Source organism: Trichomycterus rosablanca, chromosome 16 (assembly GCF_030014385.1).
Source record: "Trichomycterus rosablanca isolate fTriRos1 chromosome 16, fTriRos1.hap1, whole genome shotgun sequence".
Lineage (NCBI taxonomy): Eukaryota > Metazoa > Chordata > Actinopteri > Siluriformes > Trichomycteridae > Trichomycterus > Trichomycterus rosablanca.
The window spans coordinates 11,515,331-11,539,772 of record NC_086003.1 but is presented as its reverse complement, the minus strand read 5'-3'; the positions used below and the strand labels follow the sequence as shown (position 1 = coordinate 11,539,772).

General features: G+C 39.0%; 1 protein-coding gene across 1 annotated transcript; it reads left to right on the top strand.

Moving 5' to 3' along the window:
- Positions 1-350: 350 nt before the first annotated feature.
- alg13 (ALG13 UDP-N-acetylglucosaminyltransferase subunit) lies at positions 351-24,158 on the top strand. The gene is made up of 24 exons (XM_063011682.1): positions 351-470; positions 608-691; positions 790-840; positions 1,962-2,008; positions 3,704-3,782; positions 4,025-4,106; positions 6,043-6,205; positions 7,842-7,911; positions 8,025-8,133; positions 10,286-10,350; positions 10,439-10,539; positions 10,669-10,784; positions 11,436-11,679; positions 11,906-12,019; positions 15,262-15,409; positions 15,875-16,016; positions 16,094-16,129; positions 18,414-18,466; positions 18,627-18,698; positions 18,822-19,002; positions 19,845-19,961; positions 20,046-20,086; positions 21,698-21,878; positions 23,718-24,158. Exons 1-24 carry the CDS (start codon positions 351-353, stop codon positions 23,990-23,992), a joined length of 2,691 nt encoding a protein of 896 aa, XP_062867752.1. The 3' UTR covers positions 23,993-24,158.
- Positions 24,159-24,442: the final 284 nt, after the last annotated feature.

Here is a 24,442-nt window from a genome sequence, read left to right as displayed (position 1 = left end):
GTTGTCTAGTCACTGGTTGTAACGCAAAGTAGCTCTTAGTGTCTATAACCATTTTATTCGTTTTTTGTTTTTGTTTTTGCACGATAGTTTCCATTATCGTAAACCCGTTTTTAGTGTGAAATAAACACGCTAACACGCGCCCGCTAGCTTTAAGATTGAAATGAGGAAAGCGTGCACGGCTGCACGCGGAACCATTGGCGCTGCTGTACAGCTTAATCAGCAACGCTCATTACAAGCACCTGGATTCTTCCAAATCAAACACGGCTAACAGTTCTACTCTTTTCGTAACCGTGTGAAGTTATGAATCTTTGTTTGCGTGCTGTTTGTTTTAAGGAAAGATTTCTTATGCAATGCAGAAAGCGTTAAAGAAGTATTTCGTGAACATGGACGAGTACCTAGCCAGTATCGGTTTGTACCGAAAAATGATGGCTCGGGACGCGTCCTGTTTATTTCGAGCTGTTTCTGAGCAGGTAAAGTTTGTTTAGCTACATTGTGAGTGGTTTTATTTATGAAATTCACGCCGGCGCGACAGCCGAAGTTTGTTGTCATTTGAAGGAAGTTTGTAATGTTTAGTTTTCACATTGAATGACTGTTTTGTATTTGCCAGCTTTATTATTCTCAGAATTACCACCAAAAAGTAAGAAAGGGCTGCGTCGACTTCATGAGGGCAAATAGATGCAACTTCGAGCCTGTGAGTTTTTCTTTTTAAATGTTGTTTTCCAAAACCTAAAGCTGCATATAAACTTGTAAATAAACGTGTTGTATGAATATGTAATGTTTTCCTTAAAGTTTGTTGAAGGCTCCTTTGAGAAGTATTTGGAACGATTGGAGGACCCGAAGGTTGGTGCTTTTCATTATGCAAGAATGTCAAATCAGTTTTAAGTTCATCCAGACTGAATACGTTTAAATGTATAAATAGTAAAAAAAAAATGGAAACACCCAAATACAACATTAATATGTCTCTGCTTTAAATCACATTTCAAAACCATGAACATTAATATAAAGTTGGCCTGACTAGCTGTTAATATTTTATTTTCTGGGAGAGCTTTCCTGTAAAGTTTGAAACATGCCTGCAGGGATTTGATGCAGCCTCATTGGCAGGTCAAGCCCTGGCATCGGGTTCTTGCTTGTGTCCCATGACACATGGATGGGTTACCCGCAGTTGTTATTACTTGAAATAAGAAGTACAAGAAAGCTTGTGTGGCCTGAAAGACTGGCACAAAGAATCAGAACTGCTGCTTTAAAATGTCACTGTATGATGTAGCATTAGGATTTTTAGTCACTGCGTCTAAACCAGTTTAAAGTCCCTTGGTAGCAAATTGTGCTTTAGGGTTGTCTGGCTGCTTGGGCATGGACTCTTCGTCGAGCTGAATGTGTAAAAGCCTCAGCTTATGGATGTCCTGTTCTGTGTACATGTGTGGTCTGAACTGCTTTGGGGCCTTCACAATAACAGGACTTGCTAGCTAGGCAGAATTTGGAAGAAGTGATCTAATGGTAAATGTGGATATTCTTGGACTGTTCTCTGAACACCTCGTATAAATGGCAGTGCTAGTATGTGAACATTACACCTAAAATTAAGATATCCTTTATTTGTCATATATACATATACAGTTGTACAGTACAATAAAATTCTTTCTTCGCATATCCCAGCTTGTTTGAAAGCTTGGGTCAGAGCGCAGGGTCAGCCATTGTACGACGCCCCTGGAGCAGACAGGGTTAAGGGTCTTGCTCAAGGACCCAACAGTGGCTGCATAGCAGAGCCTGGGTTTGAACTGCCAATCTTCCGGTTGATAGCCCAAAGCTCTACCCACTAGGCTACCACTAAAGGGGTGTCTGCATACATTTGGCCACATAGTGTATGTAGCCTGATTAAAAAACGCTGGGGTAAAAAATACCTACGTTATGCTGTTGCTACTCTTTTAAACTACTTAATGTGCTGTATATGTACATTTTTCCTTTAGGAGACAGCAGGACAGGTGGAGATAAAGGCTTTGTCTCTACTTTACAGGTGGGATGACTGTTCAGTTTTTACTGTTTATAAGAAAAGTTTCCCTTGTTTGTAACTAACAAAAAGATTGTAATGTCAGAGCTTTGCAAAAAATGTTTCCAAAACCATTTTAAAAGCGAAAAATGGACAAATATTTTCAGTGTCTTTGTATTAAACAACTTGAACATATTATCTACAATGCCTTTTCACTAATGTCATGCACCTGCTAGTTTTTTGATGTGACTACCTCTGCATTTTACATATTTGGATTTTTAAAGCTTGAAAATACTATTGATTCTACTATTGAAAATGGCCAAATGTGTGTTCTCATAATTAAAAAATAAATTTAGCAGCTCATGGTCTTGTTGGGCTGCTATGTATACATGTATCTAATTGCTGGAGTTACCTTAGTGTAATAATTACTTTGGATTTTTGATATAATACTATATATAATAAAATTCTAGTTGGAAGTTGTCCACAACCTTAAAGGTGCAATGAAATATGTGAACTCTTTAACCTGGATTTCTGCTTTAATTTATTACAAAATGAGCTCTTAGTTAAGCATAATTAACATATTTGTTTCAACCAATGACACAACAAATTATTTGCTAAGTTAATGAAAAAGTAAATATGTGACTGGCAAAAGTTACTACGCATTTAAAATTTAGAATAAATGTAACAAGACATGGAATTTATCGTGTCCAGTGTTGTCCAGTTTTACTTTTGTAACCGTTTCCAGCTTTTGTTTACATTTTTAAAATTCTTCTAAGGTTATCTAAGCATAAACAGTAAAACTGGCTGCCTCTATAACCCATTTTTCCACTAGGGTTTTAAATGTCACAAAAACATTAAGAAGGTAAATTGACTACTCTCACACAGCCCCTGGTGTGTGAGTTGGTGTCCAGGGTGTACACATGAAGCACAACATTATGACCACCTAATATGCTGTCAAAAGAAGTCATTAATTCCTGTGGTATCTTGTACCTTCTAAGAAGGTCCTGGTTTTTCAACTCCAGTGAGTTGCGAGGTAGATCATCCTGCAGTGCATCCTCATTCCATAACCTCTCCAGTTAAATGATAAACATTTTCCCAGCCATTCCAATAAATCTAGGTGACAAGATTCATCTAACAGGATGACATTTTTCACTTGCTTAAATGTCTAGTTCCTGTTTGCCCATTGTAGGTGTTTTGGTGATGGACAGGGAATACCATCTACTGATTATTTACAAATTGAGCCACAATAGCCTTTTTTGATTAATACCAGATTGAAAAAGCCTTCATTGTCTTCGGCCATAAATAAGTCTTGGCTGCCTGCTGTTGGTAGGTAGTCAACACAGCTGTCCGTGAGCACCCTTTGTTGTATTAGAGATGCTTCTATTAAAGTCATGCAGGGGTGTACATCTGCCCATCTACCCAACAGGAGCTACTTAACCCAACATTTCATATATCTTTGACAGTGGTGGTCTTAATGTTTTGGCTCATCATTGTATTCCTGTTTTGTGCACTTTGTTAGAGGGTGGGACTGAACCCACTGCTACACTAACCAGAATAAACTGGTTAGTGATAAAAAACTTAACCATTTTAATTTATCTAGATTCATTTATTAACTGTATAAGATGCACCTTATAGAGTGACCTGGGTTTAATGACACACAAAACACATTGGCTAAGTGTTACTTTTTGCATGATTGTAATGTAAATGTGCTGTTTGGTGCAGGCGGCACTTCGTCATTTACAGGTACCCCGGGAAGACACCAACTGAGATTGGGGAGGAGGAAGACAAGGACATGTCAAAGGTGAGTGAAGAATAAATAATTTACATTCAATTGTTTATTTTATAATGTGTTTGTGTTTGGCACAGTGATTGACTTGGTTGGTGACGTGGTTAAGCAGTACTTTTGTTTAATACCAAAAATACCAAAAGTCAGGGTTTTATTCATAAATTCACTCCTATACATAATACAGTTTTTAAATGTGCAACACTGTCGGCTTGATTTATGTATGTTGATCACTTAAGCTGCAACTTTGTATGTTACAGATTTTGCTCTGTTGCTCAAACAATGGCCACTATGACATTGTGTACCCAAGGACTTATCCGGTGGTTGCAGCAATATGCCAGTGTGAGTTTTGCCAAAAAAACAAAGATTAAAAAAACTCTGACAAGTAATCGTGTATGTGGTAAAAATAATGTACTAGTGCTTATAAAATGCAGCTGATTTTTTTTTTACAGCTGCAGTTTTAAAATAAGCATCCTGCTGCAGTGCTGCAGCTACAGTTGTGGTCAACATTATTGGCATCTGTAAAATATCAAGGTGTCCATAAACATTTGGTGACTTGTCCTTCTCTTCTGGCCTCTGTTGCAACAGAGGTGCTCATTTCGGTAATAGCTAACCACATCACCTGTTTCAACAGGTTTAATTTCCCTTCCAAATGTTAACAACCCCAACACCCCTACCCATTACCTTGGTTCTGGGCTATGCTTGTAAGTAATTCTCTTTGTGCTCTACCATTTAAGTTCCACTAAGTGTAGACATAGGCTCACATTCTCACATACACCTGTTATCTCCAACTATTTAAACTCCCTTCTTCATACAATATGTGGAAGCTTACTCTGCCTGTGTGTGATGAGTTCTTTCTGTGCTGCACTTGGGTTTCACCCCCGCAGACACGTGTACAGTTGCCAACTGCTTCTTTTTCACCTGCACGAGGGGGTTCACACAGTGATCAGTATCGTATATGGAGAGTCGTGCACTGATCTCCATTATCCCCCGTCTCTATGCAGGCCCACCGACCAGCCAGTAGAGGCCATAGTTGCAGCAGTAATGAGGAATCTCTAAGGTATTTCCACCCTGCAGATGTTAACGAATCATGTCTGCGGCAGCTGAGATTTGAACCTGTGAGCTCAAGGTCGCAGCACTGGTGGGCTAGCGGCGCACTTGAGTGTTTAATATAGAAAAAAATCTTCTGAAATAAGAGGATAAATGTACCAACTTTGTCCATATTCCTTCTTAACCATAATTGTGTACTTTTGGACGTGTGCTTTTGGGTCATTGTCCTGCTGTAGGACCTGTTTTGTTAGACTCTTACACTTCTGAGCATATTTCACTCTAAAATGATCCAATAATTTTCTGATAGTATTGTTCCTGTAACACATTTAGTGCCTCCAGTCCCAGAGGCAACAAAGCAGCCCCAAAACATTATGGATCTTTTAGCATGTTTTACTGTTGGTGGGGTGCACTTTTCTTTATAGGCTATGTCTTCTATAAACATAATGCTGGTATCCTTAGGTTTCATCTGTTTATGATGACATTTTTGCCTAAGGGTTGTGGTTCTTTTTGTAATTTTTGGCTTAGTTTAGTCACTCTTTTTATGCCTTTCTCTAACAGTGTGGTCCACCTCTTTGCCTATAGAGCCCTGTTTTGTTCAGTGTGTGGCATATAGTACAGGTTGACACCATCGCTCCAGATGTCTCCAGCTCAGCCTGAAGTTTTTTGGTTGTTGTATGTGGTTTTCTTGCTACATTTCTTACCACCTTTTTGTAAGGTTCTCCCACTAGATTTTTCTTTTCACCACAACCTGAATGGTTCTTGGCTGTTCCATGAGTAGCAAATGTCTTTATTTTAAAGATGCCAAGGTCTTTGGAGATGGTCCCTTTAGACTACTTGTGCAGCTTTCTTGTCTGCCATTGTGAACAGGACCTAAAACTGTCTTTTATAAGCATCAAAGCCACCATTCATAGGCTAATTATAGTCATGTGAGTGCTGACAAGGTGGGGACAGAGGTGAGTCTAATTTCTAATCAAACATAGGTTAGTCTGATTTTTGGTGGCATTTTCTGTATCAAACACATGTTTATATGAATCCAAGCAGATTCACTAAACACTTTTTCACAAGATATTCATTATGGTGAACTTTATTGGCACCCCTTGAATTCTGAATATTATGTTGACCACAACTGCATACCATGTAAATACAGAGAGAGGTGTTCTTATAAATAAAACTAAAAAGTCAAGGGGTTAAAACTTAGGCTTTGAACATTTTTTTTTAAATTTTGCAGCTCTGCTATATGAATTGTTGTACACACAAGTTCTGGGCATTGAAGAAGAGGATCTGCATATAGCACTTGATGGGTTCAGAGGAGGTGGGAGACGCTACAGGAACAGCATGTCCATGTGCAGTGAGGATGCTGGTTATGATACTCCTGATGACAGAACTCCAAGGTTTGTGTGTGTATGCAGGTTCAGTGTATTATTGCTTAAAGGAAGAGGCACTAAATAAACTCACAAATTCCCTAACTTAGTAGCTATACACCGATCAGACATAACATTATGACCACCTTGCTAATATTGTGTTGGTTCCCCTTTTGTTGCTAAAACAACCCTGACCCATCAAGGCATGGACTCCACTAGACCCCTGAAGTTGTGCTGTGGTATCTGGCACCAATATGTTAGCAGCAGATCTTTTAAGTTGCAATGTGGGGTCTCCATGGATCGGCCTGCACATCCCACCAATGCTCAATTGGATCGAGATCTGGGGAATTTGGAGGCCAAGTCAACACCTCAAACTCGTTGTTGTGCTCCTCAAACCATTTCTGAACCATTTTTGCTTTGTGGCAGGGCGCATTATCCTGCTGAAAGAGGCCACAGCCATCAGGGAATACCGTTTCCATGAAAGGGTGTACATGGTCTGCAACAATGCTTAGGTAGGTGGTACGTGTCAAAGTAACATCCACATGGATGGCAGGACCCAAGGTTTTCCAGCAGAACATTGCCCAAAGTGTCACACTGCCTCTGCCGACTTGCCTTCTTCCCATAGTGCATCCTGGTGCCATGTGCTGTCCAGGTAAGCGATGCACACGCACCCGGCCATCCACGTCATGTAAAAGAAAACATGATTGACCAGGCCACCTTCTTCCATTGCTCCGTAATCCAGTTCTGGTCTGCGGCTATGCAGCCCCATACGCAACAAACTGTGATACACTGTGTATTCTTTTTATCAGAACCAGCATTAACTTCTTCAGTAAGTTGAGCTACAGTAGCTCGTCTGTTGGATCGGACCACACGAGCCATCCTTCGCTCCCCACATGCATCAATGAGCCCTGGCCACCCATGACCCTGTCGCTGGTTTACCACTGTTCCTCCCTTGGACCACTTTTGATAAATAATGACCACTGCAGACCGGGAACACCCCACAAGAGCTGCAGTTTTGGAGATGCTCTGACCCAGTCATCTAGCCATCACAATTTGGCCCTCGTCAAACCCACTCAAATCCTTATGCTTGTCCATTTTTCCTGCTTCTAACACATCAACTTTGAGGACAAAATATTCCATGATGATGAGATATTCACGTCACCTGTCATTGGTTATAATTTTATGCCTGGCTGGTGTATATGTCTACCATTATTCCATCAATAGTGAACTACATAGCTTTATGTTATATTTACAAGTTTGGTCATTCAAATAACATTTTTGTTGATTTTAGATGTAAAACTAACCTTTTTTGGTTACTTAGTCGCACTCGCACCACAGCTTGCAAACTTTATTTAGCCAGCTAATATTTCTATTCTAATAATGAAAGTTTTATTGTTTCTTGTTTTAGAAATTTTCACATGCTTCTAGTTCTGTGATATTATTTGGCTGTTTTGCATACAGAGCAGTCTGTATTTGTTGTATTTACTTATTATTACTACTAAAATTACCACAATCAATTTGTATCAATATAGAAATAGCATCCCAGTCATACAAACTATAAGAAATGGGTAAAGGCAATCTAACACTAAATGTTTTGCATTCTAATGTATGGTATTTCGCATCTCTCCTTTTCCAATATACCACCTCTCTTTTCACTTATTGTTAGAGAGGAATGGGAGCTTAGTGGTTATGTCCACTCTGAGGAAAAAGCCAGAGTCGGAACTGAGGACCAAAAGGTATTAAAAGTTTAAGCTTCTCCAAGAAAGTTAGATCCTGTAATACGGTATATGTATTTATAAGTATTATATACCGTATATGTAAATTATTTCAACATTTTGGATTTTTGTAGATTTCTGATGGACCAGCAAAACTTGCTCTTCCCTACAAGGTACTGAAGGCCTTAGAGCCTGAGCTGTACCGCAATGTGGAGTTTGATGTGTGGCATGACAGTCGCAAAGGTGAGCAGTGTTATTTATTGTGTATAAGTACCACGTTTATTCTGGTTTATTCCTTCATTGATCAATTTCTTGGCAATAAATTAATGTACACTGCTCAAAAAATAACAAAACATTTAATTATCACAGTATAAAATGGAGTCAATTGAACTTACCAGTCTGCTGTATATCAGTCTGTCCCATTAGGAAGCATAAGCAATCGTGAATCAATTTCACATGTTTTGGTGCAAATGTTTTAGGCTCACACTGAGCACTAGTGACAGTGTCAGGAGACACTGTGGTGAATATTATGCTACCTGCAACAGCATCCAGCATGACAGTTATGGCAGGCGATATTTGGTGATCTAGGGAGACATATTTATGGAGGGATGCACAGACCTCTATGTGATAACCTCAGTCAGGGTACCATTGGCTAGATATCTGGATGAAATCCTCAGAGCCGTTGTCAGACCTTATGCTGGGCAGTGGTTCCTGAGTTCCTTCTAGTGGAGGACAATGCCTGGCCTTATATGAGTCTGTAGACAGTTCCTGGATGGCAAAGGTATTAATGCCATTGACTGGCTCGTAAGTTCCCAGACCTGAATCCAATTAAGAATCTCTGGGACGTTGGGTATCTGAGCATCTGACGCCACAAATGTGCACCACAGACGATCCAGGAGCTTGCTGATGCCCTGGTCCACGTCTGGGAGATCATCACTCAGGGCGCCATCTGTCGTCTCATCAGGAGCATGCCCAGATGTTGTCAGGAGTGCTTACAGGATGTGTGGGCCACACACACTACAGAGTCAAATTATGAGTTGCTGTGATGAAATTCATGCAGAATGATCAGACTGTGATTTGAGTTTTTTACTTGGTTTTTGGTTTTTTTACTTGGTTACTTGGGATTTTAAATCCAGCCTTCAGTGGGTTGATGAGTTTGGTTTCCATTGACCATTGTTACATCATTTTTCTTCTTAACAAATGACAGTTTACATCAGCAAAGATTTTTAACTTGGGCCTTTGTTCATCAAGAACTGATGTGTAATTTGTGTTCCCATAATTTTTTGAGCAGTGCAGAAATAAATAATAATAAATAATCACAGTATTTGTACAGATACTTACACTCTCAAGGTAAGCTGCACATTGGGGGTGTGTTCCATTCTGGGTAAACTGTACCATTAAGTAAGAACAGCCATTTACACGTTTGTATTTTTTATTTTTATTTTTGTTGCGTCCATCATAATAGAAACCTCAGCGGGCATACATGCTAAGTTACATTGTTTGTTTACATTGTTTTAGCACTGGACAGATTTGTAGATAATAAGTGCTGTCTACATAAAAAAAAAAAAAAAATGTTTTACTTAAATTACAGTGTATCTCTAAAGCTGCTCAGGTGGTGCAACGGTAAAACACGCTAGCACACCAGAGCTGGGATTTTTAATACATGGTACTGAATCTGCATGAACAACGATTGGCTGTTGTTCATAGGGTAGGATGAGCCGGACTTGAGCGAATTACGACCTCTGCTGGCTGGTTGATGCCATCTGCACACAGTCAAGGAATAATGCTGATCAGTTGGCTACTGCAAGTGTCGGAGGGGGCGTGTGACAGTCTCGCTCTCCTCAATCAGGGTCGGGTGTCAGCTCCAGTAAAGAGGAAGCATAACACAGTTGGGTGAAAATTGGACGCGCTAAAAATCGGGAGAAAAAGGGGAGAAAATGCATTTAAAAATGTAAGTTATATAGTGGCTACAAATTATCGCTTTTTTCATAAGCATGTCACAATACATGCAGTAAATAAAGGCTTAACACTTGAGCATATTAATAAAATAATTAATTACATTCTGTGAGGTAGTGTAATGTTTGATACTAAGAATTATTCTTGATTACTGCTTTTTATTAACTATTAGAATATTAATTTAGATATTATAACAGACTGCTGTAGTTAAGCAAGGCAATGCCAGCTATAGCTTAAGTCATTTAGAATACAACTTTTCTACCCAACAGACATGTGGGAAATGTGTTTTGTTTAACTGTTAAGAGCCCTTAGGATAAAATATTGTCAGTATGAGTTGACAGTCTTTAAGGTTAAATGATAAGGCTAAAAAACATATTAAGCCAAACAGATCATCTGTTTTTGTAGTTAACCTGCAATTCTTTTTCTTTCTCCCCCCAAGAACTCCAGAAAACTGATTATATGGTGTTTGCTGGCAGACAGTACTTCCTGGGAGATAAGTGTCAGGTATGATGGTATTAGATAAGAATAAATATTTTTGTATTAATGTTTTTTTATGGTAGCCACTGCACTGTTGTTTGGTTTTGTTGCTCAGGTGCGATTAGACCCAAAAGGAAAGTATTATAATGCTTTCATTCAGGAAGTAGGGACACATCCCAGTGCTGTGACTGTGTTTATTGAAGAGTTAGGGGAAAAGTAAGTTGCATGCATTTGTTGAACTAAATTAAATACCTGAATAGTAATTATTGATATAAGCTTATGTTTACTGACTTAATTGCTGTCTGTTTCATTAACTGGCCATATAAATTATCTTGTGCATTTCAGACACTTGGTGTCCCTCACTAATCTGAAGCCAGTAAATCCGGTCCCAGCATGGAATATAACACCAAGCAGAAAGGGCAGCTCCTACAGCCATGCTGAGCAGTATTCGGGTGAACTGGGTAATTGTTCTTAGCTTTACTAGTTATAAATGTACTGATTGGAATTCACTTGGATCATTTGGATTCAGTAGTAGGCTGGGTTTGTTATTTATGATGTATTTGATGGTTGATTAGGAGTTCCTCTCCAGCCACCAATTCATTATTTTCTTTCTTCCTTCTTTCCTTTCAAATTTGTAAAACATATTACTGATAAGTAGTTTACTTACCACTTCATCTGTCACTGATTTCTGAAGGTTTGACATTTCTTGCTATCATATGTCATTCACTAAATGAAACTAAATAATTATTAAGTTCTATTGTCTCTGCTCTGGGGCACATGTTCTACACATGTACTGTGGTTGAAATTACACAGGCCGAAAACAGAGCAGGCGTACAGCTAATAATTGTATTGGTATTAAAATGTTGAGGCTAAATGCCAAGATTAAAGAATAAACAGGAAAATAATTTCAATGACCTTTACGTGCGGTCTATATACATGCTATTTTATTTCAGGTGGTAACCTGGTAAATGATCACTCAAAACTGTGATGATGAGAGTTTATATTATTGGAAAATGTAAAGCAATACAACTCATGTAATTCAAGTCGTGTATATATTTTAGGCTTTATAGTAAAGCATATTTTCTGTTACCAGTTTATTTGATCTGACCTAGATGCAGAGCTGCGTGTACGCCGCAGATTTTTCAAAAAGGCTCGAGGTAAAGAGATGCTGATGGCAGTGTCTTATGGTCGTCCTCAGCACGGTCTGCCTCCACGCCTGCAACCTTGTCCAGGAAACATGGCCCCTGTTCGAGCTCCTGGAGTTCATGGCCCTGCTCCACCCCCTGCAGGCATAGCTTATGAACACTATCGCCCACACCCAGCCCCCAGACCAACGCGTGGTTATGGGCCATCCAGGTCAGACACAATATTTCACACATGTAATATTTCTTACATAAAAAAAAAATCACATTATTCATCTTAGCACTGTAATGTAAACGTATGTCTGTTATTTCGGTTGGCCTCTGACTGTGTATGCACTGTTGTCTTAGTGATGGTTTGATCTGTGGCAGCCCTGCTCTCTGTATGCTGATGCCTTTTGTTTTGTTTTCTGTTGTCTCCATGCCTTCTCTGTTTTGGTCAGAAGCTCGGCCCGGTTCCTGAACAGACACCATGTAATTGCACCAGAAGTGGCCTACTACTCTAGTCCTGGTAAACGCTGCTACCAGAGCTTCGACAATTATACATTCAAGTCACGGTAGGGGAAGCTAATTAAGCATTTATAATGACATATTGAGACAAGATTGTTAATTACAGTAAAAATAACGGTGGAAATGCTTTTGTTGGATACTCAGTTTTAATAATACCAGTGTGGTATCTCAACATAGTAGAATGGAACTTTTACTAGTTTTATTATAGTGCATTAATAAACAATCATATTGTAATTTGAATATGAATGTACTGAGGGAAAATTCTGGGTTACATTTTAAACTGCATAATGTATAAATCATGTAAAAACTGTGTTGGCCATATGTTCTGTATTCACCAGTTTGACATTTCACAGTTATTGGAGTTAAATACAATCGGCCTAAAAAGAAGCTGGGTCACTCATGTTTAACACGGACTCACAATCACCTCTTAAATATATTTTTAAGGGAATTGAAGATACTAACTGTTGCAGTTTTGAAAGTGGAAATTTGCCTGTTTGCAAGACTTGAGCTGTTTAACAGTCCATGGTCATCATTGTCTGATTCACAGGCATAACATTATGACCACTGATTATCTCTTCATCATGGCACCTGTGGTCCGTTCCAACAGACGAGCTACTGTAGCTCAAATTGCTGAAGAAGTTAATGCTGGTTCTGATAGAAAGTTGTCAGAGTACACAGTGCATCACAGTTTGTTGCGTATGGGGCTGCATAGCCGCAGACCAGTCAGGGTACCCATGCTAACCCCTCCAAACCACCGCCAAAAGTGCCAACAATGGGCACATGAGCATCGGAACTGGACCACGGAGCAATGGAAGAAGGTGGCCTGGTCTGATAAATCATGTTTTCTCTTATATCACGTGGATAGCCGGGTGTGTCGCTTACCTGGGCAACACATGGCACCAGGATGCACTATGGGAAGAAGGCAAGTCGGCGGAGGCAATGTGATGCTTTGGGCAATGTTCTGCTGGAAAACCTTGGGTCCTGCCATCCATGTGGATGTTAATTTGACACCTACCACCTACCTAAGCATTGTTGCAGACCATGTACACCCTTTGAAAACGGTATTCCCTGATGGAATATATATATATATCTTTTTTTATTTTTTTATTACTTAATTAATCTTTATATATTAATTACTTAATTAATATATATATATTAGGGCTGTCTAAGTTAACGCGATAATAATGCATTAACGCAATCTCAATTTAACGCGATTTAAAAAAAATAGTGCCGTTAACGCAAATTCTAGTTCATGTTGAGACTTGACTGGTAGAACCAACGTTTTAATGTCGGACTTGCCACCGTTGTTCATTTGCGGTTAGTTAAAATAATATAACTGAGCGTCGTAGGGATGCACTTGCATAATAAAGAAATAAATACACGGTATATTCACAAGTTGTCGGGAGCAAAACACTTCATTAACTTAATCTGTTACGGCACTGAATACCGGAGTCTAGAAGAACCAACATGTTCACCTGATGTGGTTCCAGAGAGGATCTGAGTGGGGTAGCGATGTTCCCGACGGCACTAAAACTCTCTCTGTTGGTGCTCGTTGCACTAATACACACGTACTGTACCTGCATGCGACTTTACAGATCAAAGGAAATCTAGCCTGGTTGTCGCGCCACTATTAACCATCTATTTAGTAGGTATAATTAACATAACAATATATACTACATTTTAAGTTATTATTCGTTTCAATACATTTTTATTCAATGAAAAAATACATTTAAATCATTCCAGCAAGCCAGCAAGAGAATATTTGCAGGCTGCAATGCCATATTAACCGTCATTAAGTGCTTTAGTACGCCAAGGCTGTTTAAATATAGTCTAAATTACAAGTATTTTATTGTGTGAACTCAATTTGATCATTAATAAACTTGCCTATAATTAATGTTGCCATTGTTTCCATCTTAAAACACAAAGCCTGACACTCAGCATCAACGGATGCAAACAGGTTGCGGGAAAATGACAGTATTAGCTCATTTTCATTATGAATTTATTTAACATTTATTACGGCCGAATGTAAGCGAAAAACAAGATGGACCCTGCAACAACAAAAAAAAAGAAAAGAAAAAACGTGAACATCACGGTGTTGCGGTTGCTTGGCATGCCCTGTGGTTGGCTGGTCTATACCGCGGTATTTCAAAATTGCGGTTAGCGCGACAGCCCTACTTTCAGCAGGATAATGCGCCCTGCCACAAAGCAAAAATGCTTCAGGAATGGTTTGAGGAGCACAACAACGAGTTTAAGGTGTTGACTTGGCCTCCAAATTTCCCAGATCTCAATCCAATCGAGCATCTGTGGGATGTGCTGGACAAACAAGTCCGATCCATGGAGGCCCCACCTCACAACTTACAGGAGTTAATGGATCTGCTGCTAACATCTTGGTGCCAGATACCACAGCACACCTTCAGGGGTCTATAGAGACCATGCCTTGACGGATGAGGGCTGTTTTGGCAGCATAAGGGAAGGTTGTCATAATGTTAAAATCTTTACTGATATAAATGGTGAAATTTGTTGAGAACAAAATGCTAATCAGTTAATGGAAAGCAAAATAATCGATTTATTAAGGCCTGGATTCAAAATCACACCGAAAATCAAACAAGACCAATCCAGATTGTGTGAATTTCATCATGGCAACTCAAAATGTGACTGAGTAGTGTGTATGGCCCGCACGTGCCAACAACGTCTGGGCGTGCTCCTGACCTCTTCCCAGACCTGAATCAGGGCATCAGTTAACTCCTGGATGGTCTGTGGTTTTAGGGTATTGTTGGCATTCATGTAAACGTTTGTTCCCAATTCCCAAGAATTGGAGCCTGAATGGCTGCAGGTACCACCTCATGCTACCAGTAGTGACGAGGACTAGCAAAAGGCAAAACTAGAGAAGAGTCGATTAGGAAGGATAAGAAGAGAGCAATTGTCTCTGGCCACCACCTGCAAAACTATTCCCTTTTTGGCGGTTTCTCTGCTGTTGCCTCTTCAGTACTCCTGTTGTCATTTTTACTGCACCAAAGCATGTGAAATTAATACACAATCATTTTTGGCTCATAATTGTTCACTGATATTCCATAATTTTCTTAACAAGAAGAAAATTAGCATGAAGACAATTTCAAATGATTGTTAATATTTTTAATTTAAAAATTTTATTTGTAAAGTTACTAGGTGTCCACCTAAGCAGGCAAATGCCAGCCTTCTGAGAAAGCACTTGAACACCCCTGACCTAGATGTTCGATTAAGCTAAATGTTTGTTTTCATTACTTAAATGTGCGTCTGTTCTTAAATCCAGCAGAAGCAGGCGTCAAATGCACTCACTGAATAAGGACTGTCAGTTCAGCTTTGTGCCTGAGTCAGCAGAGGAAGCCCAGGACCTGGAGGGAAGCATCACCTTTTATGAGATGGAGGAGGCAGATGAGAATGCTTTTACTCCCATACCAGTGGGTGTCACTCTTATCCTAATAACTAACGAACTGAGAATTACTGTAGCATAACTTAATTCATCTAAATACAGTGAAAAGTGTTAATCACTGAGCTTCTTATAAAAGAGAATTTTGTGTTCATATTAAAGCAGCATTTTTGTCAATGGCACAACAATGGCTGTTGTGATTTTAACAGATGACAAAAGGGTTAAATAATTCAATTTTTTTAATCTAATAATACAGCTCATAAAACTGCTTTATCCTAATCATAGCTCATTTGCACATTATGCACATTTTAGGCAAAAGGCAAGTTTTTTTTTTCCTAAACATTATCCAAAACTAAGCATTTGCTTGTTTGGTGGTTAATAATCCTGTAATTTCCATATTCTTATTTTACATATTATACGTTTAACTTTAATTGATGCAGTATGATGGCCCATATATAAATTGCAACTGCTGATACTTTATCTCTCTGTTTTGCAGGGACAAGCTGTTCCTAGTGCCATGGTTCCAGGTACTGCTACCTACTGGGTGCCAAGAGGCCCAAGCCCTCTTCCACCAGGCAAACAGCCCATAACATCATCTGAAGAGGATCCTGATGAGAGAAGCATCACTGGAGACCATGGTAGCCAGTGTTGCCACACACATACACTAATACACTGTATTAAATATGGGAACATTAAAATATGCTGTCTTTAATAGGTGAATACCCAGAGGAGTATATCTATTCTGCTTCTGGTCAGTTTACTTTTACACTCTTGACATTGTAGCTTTTATATACAGTTAAAATAAGTTTACATGCACCTTAGTTGACGTTCATTTAAACTTAGTACATTAGCCTTCCACAAGCTTTTTACAATAAATTGCTGGAATTTTGGCCCATTTCTCCAGACAGAACTGGTGTAACTGAGTTAGGTTTGTTGGTCTCTCTGCTCGCACACACTTAAGCTCGTCCCATAAATCAGGGGCGTAACTACCGGGGGTGCAGAGGGGGCAGGTGCACTGGGGCCCATGGCGTGGGGGGGCCCTCCATGACATGAACTCAACCCCCACCGCACTCACTGGCTGCACTCGCCAGGTTGTTATTATTATATTACAATATTGTAGCGCGTTATGTCAGTGACATTCAGCTCAGCCGATCAGAATGCAGCACCCGGTTTATACATTCTGCAGTTAGTTTGTATATGACCCTCTGGTAGCAAGTGGCTAATGCTAGCGGTAAAGTGCGGCGATATTTTCGTTAAGTAAAATATTAAAATAACTAAAAGACAATATCAGAATACATGTAATCATAATATACAGTGAGTGCACAGCAAGGGATTTTGGGAATCTGTGTAACCTGCTTAACGTTACTAGACTATATGAAATTTGTTGAGGGGACCCAAAAAAATGTTTGCACTGGGGCCCATGAGCTCCTAGTTACGCCACTGCCATAAATGTTCTGTGGGATTGATGTCGGGTCTTTTTGATGGCCGTAACTATTATTTTCACTTATTTCCATTGGCTTCACTTTGTTTCCTTAAGCCTTTTTGACACAATTTTGGAAGTATGCTTGTGGTTATTGTCCATTTGGAAGACCTATTTGCACCCAAGCTTTAATTTCTTGGCTGATGTCTTGATGTTGCTTCAACATCTTCACAAAATAGATGGCATTATGAGGAAGGAAAATTATGTACCTCCACAACTTGATGCCTTCACCCCTATGCTTCACAGCTGGGATGAATTTACATTTACATATTCGGCATTTAGCAGACGACGATCCAAAGCGACTTACAGTATACAGTCTAAGCAATTGAGGGTTAAGGGCCTTGCTCATAGGCGCAACAGCGGCAACCTGGCAGTGGTGGGGTTTGAACCAGAGACCTTCTACTTACTAGTCCAGTACCTTAATGCTAGTCTACAGCTGCCTTTTGTTCTTTGGTTTGCAACCCCTCAATCCACAATTGGTTAAAAATATTTTTTGTTTCATCAGACCAGAGGACATTTTTTTTCCAAACATTAAGATATTTGTCCCCATTGTGCAGCTGCAAACTGTAACCTTGCTTTTTTTATTGTGGTTTTTTAAGTGTGACTTCTTCCACTGCGGCATTTCAGGTCCTGTGACAGAACACATTTTACTGTTGGGATACTTTTGTACCTTTGCATCTTTACAAGGTTGTTTGCTGCTGTTCTTGGATTGATTTGTATTTTTCTCACCCAAGTACGTTCGGGCCGCTCGGTGGGTAGCACTGTCGCATTACAGCAAGAAGGTCCTGGAATCGATCCCCAGGTGGGGCGGTCTGGGTCCTTTCTGTGTGTTTGCATGTTCTCCCTGTGTCTGCGCGGGTTTCCTCTGGGAGCTCCGGTTTCCTCCCACAGTCCAAAGACATGCAACTGAGGTGAACTGAAGATACAAAATTGTTCAGGACTGTGTTTGATATAACCTTTTGAACTGATGAATCTTGTGTAATGAGTAACTACCGTTGAGTAACACACCCAAGTACGTTCATCTCTAGGAGAAAGAACACGTTTTCTTTCTAAACTGTATGATGGCTGTGGTCCCATGGTGTTTGAATATTCATATTATGTCTTGAACGGATAAATGTTGTACCTTAAGGCATTTGGATCTACCAGACTTGTGGAGGTCCACAATTCTTTGGTTAATGTCTTGGCTGATTTTCTTTTGATTTTCCCATGATGCCAATCAAAAAAGAAAGTAGGCCTTGGTGTACTAAATATTGCCACAGGTACACACGTCCAGTCAGCTTAAATAATGTCACTTAGCCAGAAGCTTCTGAAACCATGGTGTAGTTTACTGGAATTTTTCAAGCTATTTAAAGGCATAGTCAGCTTGGTGTATTTACACTTCTGACCAACTGGAATTTTGACATTTTCTGGACAATTGCTTTATATACAGAGTAGTTATCCTAAACAGCTTGCTGAAATAAGGGAATAAAAAAGTTTTAATGACTTCAACTTAAGTGTATGTAAACTTTAACTTTAATGTACATTTTAATTGTGCTTACCTCAGTTGTTTTTGCAGAAGCAGGATTTCCAAACCCAACGGTTTATGCTGCTGAGTCTAGTGCCAACCTGGTACTGCATTATATTTATTTGGCTTATAAAATTATTTGAATTACTAATGCTGCTTTTAATATTATTTAACTGCTTATTGCTCATTTAAGCGCATCTAATTGTGTTTTAATCTGAATTTAATACCCTTTTAAATAGTATAGATTTTTTTGGGATTTTACAGACCATTCAAGAGGGAGGCTCTCGTGCTGGATCACCACAAGAAGGCGTTGCTACCTACAGTTACTCACAACAGGCATGCTATGTACACCACATATTGATAAAACTGATTGGGAATATGCCATTACATCGTTTAATGCTGTTTCATATTGTACGTACATCATTTGCCTATTTTATTATTTTCTATTTAATGTTTTAGGTGGTGGTAAAGTCGGCAGTTATTTCTTCCTCTCAGCCAGTCAACTCTGCCCCAGCTGCCATCTTTACCTCCAACTCTTCTTCTTCCTCAAGCGGAAGTTCTCAAAGCCCTCCAAATCACCTGCAGACCTCCAACATTACCCCAGGGCAACCACCACCCCTGCACACACTGGGCAGGCCAGGTTTGTTTATTACTGTGTACTATTCTGAACTACCTTATAACTGGTTTACCCTAAGTAATAGTGACACAATCAATAGTGACACAGGTTTGCTATTAATTAGAAGCTTCTGGAATACAGGTGATGCTTTTCATAATGATGCATGCTTGACATCGCTATAATTACACTTCTGTATTATGAATGACAGTAGCATGTTTGAGCCTACATAGTGCATAATAAGGACAATAGAAATCTCTTTATAAGGGTCAATAATTCAATAAATGTCTGGCAATAATCATGCCTGGGTACTTCTGCTAAAGTTAAACCCAACTGTCAATTGAATTTGGTTAACTGGTTGATTTAGTATCGAAGAAGACAATTACTTTTTCACATAGGACCAGGTAGGGCTGAACAGCATTTTTCCTTCAATAAATGAAAAAAATGTTTTTTAGGTTTTTTTTGTCTACTTTCTGATTATCTGAAACATAAACAGAAGAAATTGAGAAGTGGCAAATACTTTATTACAGTGCTGTGAATAGCTTTATAAAGCTGAGTTGTTTAGTTACAAGTAGTATGCGCTTTTTTGCTTCGAGTGTAGAAACAAGGAGGTGGTCATAATGTTATGCCTGATGTATGTTGTCATGACTTAAAATCTTTAAATTTGAATAACTCTGGATAAAGTAGGCAAACATGACAATAATGTTGTTTTTTATTTATTTAATTATGTCATGCTTAAAAAATGATCCTTGATCCTCTGTTTACCACCTGTAATGTGGCCGAACCTGAATAGATCTATAAGTTAACTAATCAACAAATCCTCCATCAAGGATATTATCACCTGTTTTGCTTTTTTGCTTTCTTTTCAGTACCACCCATGCAGATTCCTGCTTCTACATGGTTTGTGAATGAATTAGGAGAGCCGGTCACCGTGGCCCCTCCTCCACCCTACTCCTATGACCCCAATGGCAGTGATCTCCCTAGAGGTTAGTAGAATCCAGCTGCATGCTATACTCAGATTGTTTTCCAATCTGTAGATTATCTTCAAATACATTTATTTGTTTTTGCAGATTGCAAGGTTCTCCAGTATTTTTTCAACTTAGGTGTGCAGGTAAGTTGCAATGCAATGTGGAAAATGAATGACATTAATTGTAGGACTAAATTCCTTATTAATTGTTTTTCCTTACTTGCTGTTAAACAAAGTAACGTTTTATGTATTACAAGCACTAGCAGTCTAGATTTAAATAATAGGTACGGAGTTGCATAATTTATTGCCATGACCTCTGTTGAGCTATGAATGACATTCGTGAATGTGCACGTCTTTTGTATTGTATTTTGTGTATTTATTTAAGCACTAAGTAATAGCATTATTACATTGTATAGGTCTAATAAATAGCAATAAAGCTTAAGCCTTATTTGGGTGGGATTAGTCTCTTAGGGTGGCATCTGAAGAAAAAAAAATCATTTATTTTGTAATAAAACAAAAATATTTATTGAAATTATTTAATTTATTATTTATTGAATTAATTAACAATGGCATAATTTAATGTTAAAATTAAAAGGTACCCTGCATACAAAAGCCACTGGGTATTATTGTTTCAGGTTGAGCACTCACAATTTTAACTTTTGGATCGGTATCAGCCGTAACATAAAACCACTTCCTTGTTTCTAAACTCACTGTACATTTTTATCAGCTCCACTTACCATATAGAAGCACTTTGTACTTCTACAGTTACTTACTGTAGTCCATCTGTTTCTCTGCATGCTTTATTAGCCCCCTTTCATACTGTTCTTCAATAGTCCGGACCACCACAGAGCAGGTATTATTTAGGTGGTGGATCATTCTCAGCACTGCAGTGACACTGACATGGTGGTGGTGTGTTAGTGTGTGTTGTGCTGGTATGAGTGGATCAGACACAGCAGTGCTGCTGGAGTTTTTAAATACCGTGTCCACTCACTGTCCACTCTATTAGACACTCCTACCTAGTTGGTCCACCTTGTAGATGTAAAGTCAGAGACGATCACTCATCTATTGCTGCAGTTTGAGTCTGTCATCTTCTAGACCTTCATCAGTGGTCACAGTGGTATTTTTTTGGTTGGTGGACTATTCTCAGTCCAGCAGTGACAGCGCTGCTGTGTCTGAAAAATCAGCGCTGCTGTGTCTGATCCACTCATACCAGCACAACACACACTAACACACCACCACCATGTCAGTGTCACTGCAGTGCTGAGAATGATCCACCACCCAAGTAATACCTACTCTGTGGGGGTCCTGACTATTGAAGAACAGCATGAAAGGGGGCTAACAAAGCATGCAGAAAAACAGATGGACTACAGTCAGTAATCGTAGAATTAAAAAGTGCTTCTATATGGTAAGTGGAGCTGATAAAATGGACAGTGAGTGTAGAAACGAGGTGGTTTTAATGTTATGGCTGATCGGTGTATATAATTTGTAAACATCTGATGTAAGCTGAATGTGATATGACTGCTTTGATTTCATAATAGTAAACTCACACTTGCACTTTGTCAGTGCTAATACTGATGGACATAACACCAGGTTTTGCTGTAAAACTGTCCTGTCAGACTTGCCTCTGATGCTCCCTAATATGCAAACCATTTTTTAGTAAAGTATTTTTGTTCCTTCCTTCTTTATATAAAAATAAAACAGTTTATATATGAATGCTAATTTTGTGCGTGCATGTGTACTTGTGTGTGTTCACAGACTTATCAGCAAACCTACTGGCACTCTATGATGCACATACAGCAGGTATACCCACAGCCTGGTGCAGAGCCACAGTTCCAGCATTACTCAGCCACTGCTACCCCTGACCACACGGTGCCCCAACCGTACCCTGAGACTACACGGTCATGCCCACCACCTCAGGCCGAGACTCCCAGCAATGGTCAGCACCTCTCTGCTAGCACTATCTCCACAACTATCCACAATCTCAGCTGGCACATAAGCATTAAACTTAGCATATAGTCTTGATTATTCTCTCTTCTAACTGACTACCTGACCTTTACTACTTTTTCTCTTAGCTCTCAATTCTCTTGTCCTTTCCTGGTAGGGGTGTAACGATATACAAATATGACAGTATACCGTGATAAGGAAAGCTGAAGTCGTTCTTATACTGTAATATTGTGTTTGTACACATGGTGAGTGCTTTATTAGGTACACCAATCTGGTACATTATTTGATCATTTATGAGCTACACTTACCATGCAGATGAGCTTTGTGCATATACTGTTTTTGACTGTAGCCCATATATTGCTATGTATGCTTTGTCTTGCCCCTTTTCCCATTCCCTAGTTTTTCAATCAGAAGGGTTTCCCCACTGACAAGATGATGATTGCGGTGCTGAGTGGTCTAAAACCTAATGACACTAGCGTAGTTATGAGTAACGAGACACTAACAGGGTAGTATGTGTTGTGGTATAAATGCAGCAGTGTTGTTGGGATTTTTACATTTTGTTTAAACGTATTTATTAGGAACACATACAGAGCACTCCTAAATCTACAGTCAGACCAGGGCTTTTTTTTGGTTTCTGTGTGCGTTAAGCTTTTTCTGATCTTTTATTAGCTGACTTTTTTTGATCAAAGGATGCTGTTGGCTCATAATTTTGGTTAAAGCATCATTTTCTGAGAAAGCATTAAGAGTGAGGTGTTTACAAAATCCCATCAACACTGCTGCATTTGGTACACTTGTGCTAAGAATAGTCGAACACCCAAATAACATCTGTTCAGTGAGGGTCTTATTGAGGGCTCCTCTCAAATGATAAATGATGTGCAGGGGACGACAGTGTACAGAGAAACAGATAGGTGGCAGTCAGTAATTGTATTCTGAAAGTTAATCTGTAAGATTGGTGTAGCTCATGAAATAATCAATAAAATATGCACTAGATAGGTGAATCTAATAAAGTGCTTGAAGAGTGTGCAGTATGTGTAATGTCAACCATACAATAATAATTTCTCTGTTCAGGCATGCTACAAGATGTTTAAAACAGCAAGAACAAACTGTTTTGGCTTGTGTTTCTAAAGATGAACCAAATCTAATGTATCTCATTTCCAGCTACTCTGTTTTGTACTATTTATTAATATTATTATTCTATTATCTTGAGGGAGAGCTTTCTCAAACTAGCTGAAAGGAAATCTAATAGCTGTTCCACCAAATGGTTACATGAACCACAGGTTTTCATTAGTTCATCAATCTAAGAAGCAATAATTACTTTCTAATTCTATTTTACTATATTGCATAAGTTGATAATAGCATTGAATAAGGACTAGCAATTAAGTAATCTGGTACTGATCATTAGTATTAATAAATTCCTGAAAGACTGGATCACTAATGGCATTTTGCTTAAAATGTAATAGTAATGTATATTTTTCTGTAAGTGTGTATTGACTTAAATGACCTAAATTACCAACAAATAGTTTTAAGCTGGTATTCTGTAAAAAATCGAAATAAAGTAGGATCAATGCGTCCCTAATAAATACTTGGTAGGATGTACCCTCATCAATTTTACAGCCTTTATAGTTTTTGATTTAACTGTCATTAGAAAAAAAAGAGATTATTTTATAGAAAAGTGTCTAAGTTTGAAGAGATGATGCCATGCAGTAAATACAATAAAATGAAAAAGGCTATTTAAAAATTCTAGCATGGGCCTTTTAAAGTAATGTTTTTCCGGTGTTATGTAATGGATTGATTTGTATCATTTTTCATACCATTCCACCCCTATTTTCAGGCACTGCTGTGGCTGTAGAACCCTCCACTGTGGCAGCACCGAGCACTGTGTTCTTCCCGTTGGTGCAGGAACAGTGCCAGCAGTCCCTCCACTCACCCTATGAGCCCTACATGCCTGTGCTCTCTACCACCTACCACTACCTCACGCCTTGGACCCCTGGGCCTATCCCGAATCCACGTTTCCACCATACCCCATATTGTCCCTCTTCCCACACTCATGTCAACTACATCAACCCCCCAACACACCCTGCACAGTTTGTGCCTTCTGGTATGTAATATGTATCTAATCCCCCAATTTCACTACCTATACACACTGTTCTGTTTTATTTGGTTGTTTATGTTGTTTATTATTTTTGTGTTCACTATATTGCACTGTTTGTTTTTGTAATGTTGTTAATATATATTGTTTTGCTATTTTCTTAATAAAAGTTATGTTTCCCAATGTGCTGCATTACGTATTTGTGTTGCTTTTACTTTGTTTACTTTGAGTTAATGAGGTGCAAGTGTCAGCACCATGGACAGCAAAAGGATTCTGGCACTGGCACACTGCAGTTTATGCGTTTTGTGCAGCCAAAACACAAGAACATACCTTGCAAATAAATTCGGATTACACACATACTGGGAGCTCCATACAAAACAATAAGTTAACTTTTTCTTAGATTTACTTTATTATATATATTTTAATTTAGTATTAACATTTGTGTTATTAGTAGAGGTTGGTTTTGC